We start from the raw sequence: 6784 nt of genomic DNA, 5'->3' as shown, positions 1-6784 counted from the left end.
TTTCAGATGTAAGTTGTATTGTTCAGAAATTGAATGACCCTAATATTGTGAAAAGAGTTCATGTATCACAATTAAAAGCTGAACAAGGGTAAAATGATAACAGGTAACAGGTAAAAAAAAGGGTAAACAAAGGTCTGTTATTTTATGTAAAAGAAAATTTTTTTTTAATTTCAGGTTGTTTTATAAGTTAAGATTTTATTTTATTTTATTTCAGTTTGAAATAAGTAGCCAGATGGAAAAAAATATACATTGTTTTTTTAGAATTTATAAAATCATTGAAATGTTTATTAATAATGGAGAAAAGTTAAACAGTCAAACAATGTCTTGTAGGCTAAAACCGGTTTTGTACCTTCTATGTAGAATTCCACCAAACTCAAGATGCAAAGGACGACGACCTTGAACCTGAACAAACCACTTTCACTGGACAACACTTGACTTGCACTCCAACACTGGAGTAATTATATTTTATTTTTAATTTTGTAATTTTGAAACACACTTTGACACACACACAAAACTACACTTGACTGGACAAAACATTTCACTTGTCAAGGTGTGAAATCACTGATCACATGACTTGCATTTTGGGTTGAGAAAGGAATATGGAATTTTATTGTTTGCAAAAATAGTTTTTCACAAAGGATTTTGAATTTGTCTGAAAGTAAAATAATGAGTAAATCAATGTCGCAAATGATTAATAGGCTGGTTACTAATTTGTTAATTGATATTTTAAGTGTTTAACGATTTTGTATACTTGTTTTATGTAATGTACGAGATTGGTGGAAAGACAGTTCAACGCAGGCCCTGCTTGCAATACACAAACCAGGGACACACTGACTGACATGAAATTGGGACGAGGGCTCCTGTCTTACACGGAATGTACCGGAGAGGTCTGCCTGTCGTCTGCACCATAGTGTCACACTCCTAGCTGTCTTACCGCGCGTTACCACCAGACACTATCGCATTGCCTTTTATCTCTTATTGTAACCTTTGTTGTTGATTCTAAATGATTTCATTTGTAGATCAAATAATTTGTTTATTTATGTAACAAAAAAGTTAAGTGAGGGAAATTTGTAGCATTTTATATTTGGTATTTTTTGTTACTCTTTAAAACAAATTAAAGTCAGTATTTTCCTTTTTTTTAGCTCTGCTCAGTCATGAAAGATTCAAACATGTTAGTTCAATTTTGTCAGTTAAAACAGAAATTTAAATATTTGCAAGATCCTGTAAGAAAAAGAGAAGACAATTTGATTGGCCAGGGTAACTCAGTGATTGTTTGAAGCACATGGTCTTCAGCCAATCACAGGGTTACCTTGGTCAGACAAAACTTAATCACCCTTCTTGTCCGGCCTCAGTTGTGCAAAACCAGTTGATAAGTAAAGTTTAGTTTGTTTGTTCTTTTGGTCAGTTACCCCACGTTTTGGGTAAGTCTCTTAAAAATTTTAAATTTAGTTAGTTTTATTTAGATATATAAACAGATGTCCTCTCTTTTTCAGATTTTGATTAAAACTCAAATCACAAAGTTTCTAATTAATTTTATTTCTTTTAGGGCTCATGATTAAGAAGCAACAAAAAAAAATTTTAATAAAGTCAAGATTTGTTTAAGTATAGTATATCAAGAAGGAATTTTTAAAAAGATTAACACTTAATATAATTTTGATGAGCAGAGCTTATTTACAAGAATTTAAGTTGAATGTTATTATGAAAAAAAATGAAGATTTTATAATAAAAGTTTTGTTCGATCATTTTCAAGAGGATATTATCTTTACCTGCTTTTGGCATTTAAACAAATTTTACAAGTCAAGACATTAAAATATATTAATACATAAACTAGATCATGTGGGCCTAGTACGCTACAACTGTGCCTACATTGCTGCTGCTGCTGCCTCTGTCGGTGCAACGGAGCTTGAAGGTAACAACGATCCATCACGATCAAAGGTCAGTGCGACACTGAGCTATGTGGTGGGGCAGTCGTGAATTTCTGTGTTGGTTCTTGTATTTAACCGCTGAAATCCACAGACACGTTGCGATGTCGGTCCACTTCGATTACATTGTCCATTTCGGCGTACACTATACAGTTGATGGAGGAGGCAAACGCTTCTTTGAATTGCAGTTCGATGCGCAAATTGCCGTTTCGTACCAGATTCCAGTGACTCGATTCGCCGGCCGACATGTCCGGCGTCAGGTCGAACGCCATCAGACAGTAGCCGTTCGGATAAGCCGATCTGCCGATCTCGTTGCCCTTGTCGGCGAACTGTATACCGGTGCCGGTGAACAGCGTGTGATAGGCGAGTGCGTAGAGTTTCGAGTCTCCCGTGAAGGCCGGTGTCAACGCCTTGCATGGCACTTGTTCACCGTCGATGTACAGAGCGAAATAGTTCAAATTGAAGTGTTGAAAATTAAATGGGTTTTTCTTGAAATCACCGTTGAACGCCACATTGTCCACCAATCCCACGATTATGCGTTTCGGCAACTGACCGAGAAACACACTGTCCAATGTCTTGCCCAGAATACCACTCGGTAGCGTGATGGATTTCACGTCCACACGTGTGATTGGATACTTGGCCGTACCACTTTCCAGCGTCTTGCTGTGCGCCACCAACACGCCGGGATTGATCTTACAACGACGCACAAACAGATTGGCCTCTCGAATGTGCACCTTGTAGTTCGTTGCTGTTTTCGACATTATGGCAAATGAGTTTCTCGACCTGACGAGACGCAATCGCATTTCCACACCATTCAACATAAACTTGGCTTGATTGCACAAATCTAGATGTAAATTTCCCACCATATCGATGTACGTACTTTTCTTTACGAAGTCGCGACGTTTCACTAGTCCTGCGTTGTTTGCCTCGCAATCGTCCATTTTGTCGGCTATGTCTTCGTAGAACATTGTGCTGGTGAGATGTGACTTTTTTGCGCTACCGCCGTAGTTCAGTAGATTTTCCAAATAGGCACGATAAGCGTAAGTGTTGTTTTGTGGTGACACCAGTTTGTGATTGATGTACAGATCCACTTGACTAAACAGCGAGTGAAGCCAATTGTTAACCGGTCCCATCTCTTCGACTAACGCCTCTTCCACTTTTGTGCCATCATCTTTCACTATTGTCGCTTCGATGTGCAACAGAGATTGCGTCAAGTCCGTGTATTCTTCACCGTTAGCCGGTATGACAAACTCTATCGGCGAATCGTCTGTTAAAGACGAGATCGGCTTGTACTGAATCCACTTGCCGTTCTCTATACTAGTCTGAGTAGGCGGTAACGAGAATAAATCCAATTCGGTTTTAACGCATTCACACGATTTCTGATGAATGAATGACATTTTTTGTTCTTCTTGTTGTTGTAGGAAAATATCGTCTAATTAAATATATCGTCTATCGGCGGTATTCCACCTGCTACTCTTCTTTTATTAGATCGATTCCTCCTGTTTCTACTCTTCCTATTTACGCTATTAACTTTGCTGCTGCTGGCGCCAGAACGTCGAGGTCGTCTTTTTGTTGTAGTTTTACGCTTTTTCTGTCCCTTATTGATAACAGATCTTTTCATACTCTTCCTTCTCCTCCTTCTCTGTTTTGTAGTGGCAGCGGTGGACGTCCGTACTCTGAGAAGTGTCGCTAACGACTGCGGTGTGACGCGATGGGCACGTCTTTTCTTATATGTGACGGCACGACCACCTCCACTCAATACGCGTTCCAGTTTGTCATCGGCTCTGCGTTTCAATGAGCCGGTGAATTCTTTGAGGCGTGCAGCGGCCGCGTACCTAGGATGTTGTGTACCACCAGCGGACACTATGTCGCCGAGGAAACCGACACCTGAACGCAAAGCCTCTTTGCCCATGGCGGTTGCACCAGACTTTAGTAACGGCACTACAGACCGCATGAGTCCACTGAGGAAACTGCCGATGCCATGACCGCGCTGGTACGGTGCACCTCTGTACACGGACGATACACCGTTACCCGACTGTTGTAACTGTCGCCGATAGTAGGCCAAATACGGATCGTTCGTATTCATCGTTGTTGTTGCTGCTGTTGCTGCTGTTGCTACTACTGTTGCTGCCACTGATGTTTATGCTGTTGCTGTCGTCTTCGTTGATGTTGTCGCCGTCGTATTCGCCGTCGTATTCGCCGTCGTATTCGCCGTCGTATTCGCCGTCGTATTCGCCGTCGTAATCGCCGTCGTATTCGCCGTCGTATTCGCCGTCGTCGTTTGTTTTCGCTGTCGTCGTCGTTTTCGCTGTCGACGCCGTTTACGTTGCTGCTGCTCGTATATTTATGCCAGCGTGAGCGATCTGCGCAGGTGTAGTTTCATGCACGTAGTCCCAAAGTGGAATGGCAGATGATCGCCTGTGCTGCCCCTTAAGTCAATTTCCACGTTCTCAAATGTGCTCTTGATGACGGGCACGTAATGCGGATCGGTGAAATGCACGGTCTTGTGCGCGCCGTACATGTAGTTTGTCGTATCGATGTTGACGATCTTTAATAACGGTGCCACCGTGTCACCCACCAACTGAGGCTCCACCAAATCACAATACACATACATGTCGCCCGGCAGTCCGGCTTGTATGTTGGCCGGCAGTTTGGCTTTCTTGTTGGTCTTCATGTCCGTCTCGACAGGATCGAACCCTAACTGCAGCGCGAGACCGGTGCTCAATTCCATTTGTACTACGTGACTGCGAATCGCTATTTCCACCACTTTGGTGTTTTCATCGTACATGAAAGTGGCGTAAAACCTCAAGCGTTCCATGGCGTTCAACACTTGTATCAACTCGGTGATATCGCTATAGTTGCCAGGCTCCACTTTGAGAATGTCCACTTTGACTTTATTGGTTTTGTCAGCACCACCAATGGCTATAGCACTGCGATCTTCATGGTAGATAAATATCTTCGCATCATCGCTCACCGTCAGAAATGAACAGGGGTAATGCGCTTCAACTAGTGCCACTTCCCATTCACCATCCGTCAGATGTATAGACGTAGGTAGTTGAGTTATATAATCAGCCACTGTGTTGTTCGGGTAGTAATTCATTGAACTGTTACTGGGCAAGGTCAAATAGAACTGATTATGTTTACTCATTGTCACTGATACGCGGTTGTTGTCCTTTATAATTTTTTCACTTCTGACGCTGGTATCCAAGAGTTGAACTCGTCACCGTAACCTTTCCACTTGACGAGATAATGCTTACTGCGGCCACTGCCTTTAGTGTCCAATATTTTATCGATTTCGTACAGTCGGTCTGGTGGCAAGGTGACTTTTTGCAATTCTTCTTCGTAGAAACGACCAATCAACGGTGATCCGTTCAAATCGTGCAACACGTACAACGGTAACGGATGATGACCGTACTCGCGGTCCACCACGAACACTTCTTTACTCCAGTTCGTCTCGTATCCTTTGGCAAAAATATTTTTTTCCTTTGCAATACGTACCGTATCGCCCGCCCCAAATTTTGCCTTTCTACGCTTAGGTAATTTAGTCTTGATGCCGCTGCCACTACTGTACATGTGTCGCCACACTCGATATACGAGTTTCTTACCTTCTTTTTTCACATCAATCGGACGTACACCTCTGCCGTCAGCAGTAGTACCCAGACTGCTGTGCGCACTGTGATTGTAGGCGTTCACCAGTTGTTGTAGCACATCGATGTAACGGTACGTGTTTTTATACGTAAGATAACGCCACATGCGTGATTTCAAAGTGCGGTTCACACGTTCCACGACCGCCGCTTTCACGTCAGGGTTCTGTGTTGTAACATATCTAACGTCGTATTTTCTGAACAACTGTTTTACCTTGACGCCGGTGAACTCAGTTCCCTTGTCCGTCTGTAGACAGCGCGGTACCGTGACAGAGGGTTTTTTAAATATTTTCTCGAATGCGTCGGCCACTTCTTTGCCGCTTTTTGTTTTCAACGCTATCACGTAAAGTCGTTTACTGAACACATCTATCACTGTCAGCAGATAGTTGACTCCATCGTTGAACGAGCTCAGACCGCGCATATCATTCAAATCCGCTTGCCACAGTTCGTCAGGACCGAATACCACGTAACGGTTGCGGGCGAATCGTTGACGCACCGGTCTGTGCAACGTGTAAGTGTCTTGTGTCCGTAACCAGTCCAGCACTGTTTGCCGTTTTGTCCTCTTCTTCTTCTTCTTAACTTTCCCCTCCTTCTCGCGTATCGCATGTAATAGACGTGTGACACCACCGTATGATGCAGGATCTTCGGGATTGTAGTACACTCGTTTCATGATTTATCCGCACTACGGCGAAAACGGTTCCCACCTGTCCAACGGCGATTGTAATTGATCTCTATCAAGCTGACGTTGTCTTCGATGAGCCGCCAACGAGGGTAATGGTGACGTAGGGGATAACGTACGCTGCTGATTGTAAGCCGAACGTAAACGATCGCGCATAGGTGTTCTCGGAGTCGATGATGTGATCGAACTACTCGCCACAGCCGAAGTTGCGTCACCACGTAACGATCTGTATCCCGCACCCAGATACTGTAATGCTGTAGAATTGTTGATATACTCCTTGGGCACATTCATTTCACGTAACGCGTTCATGACTTCGTACCACCCGGCGGGCATGTAATCCACCATACGTACTCTCACTATGCAGTGTAATATGTCCACGATATTCGAATCGGGAATTTTTTCATTTCGCACATACACCGCAAAGTCCTTATCCCAATTTATCACACTACCTTCGCGGACGATAAATCGTAACAGATTACGCACGTCCGGCTTGTACGATTTGGAAAACGTGTCCACAATCTCCTCCATTGTACCGGGTG

General features: G+C 43.2%; 2 protein-coding genes across 2 annotated transcripts; both read right to left on the bottom strand.

Annotated features, from left to right (window-relative positions):
* Positions 1 to 1996: 1996 nt before the first annotated feature.
* Positions 1997 to 3319, bottom strand: LOC128995187 (uncharacterized protein F54H12.2-like). The gene has a single exon (XM_054420125.1). It carries the CDS (start codon positions 3317 to 3319, stop codon positions 1997 to 1999), a length of 1323 nt encoding a protein of 440 aa, XP_054276100.1.
* A 1777-nt stretch (positions 3320 to 5096) lies between these two features.
* On the bottom strand, positions 5097 to 6236 carry LOC128995178 (uncharacterized). The gene has a single exon (XM_054420113.1). The coding sequence runs from the start codon at positions 6234 to 6236 to the stop codon at positions 5097 to 5099; it is 1140 nt and encodes a 379-aa protein (XP_054276088.1).
* Positions 6237 to 6784: the final 548 nt, after the last annotated feature.

The sequence above is a fragment of the Macrosteles quadrilineatus genome, unplaced genomic scaffold (genome assembly GCF_028750875.1).
Source record: "Macrosteles quadrilineatus isolate MER2022 unplaced genomic scaffold, UCM_ALF_1.0 Scaffold_1__1_contigs__length_201487025, whole genome shotgun sequence".
NCBI lineage: Eukaryota > Metazoa > Arthropoda > Insecta > Hemiptera > Cicadellidae > Macrosteles > Macrosteles quadrilineatus.
This window is presented reverse-complemented; position numbering and strand designations above follow the sequence as displayed.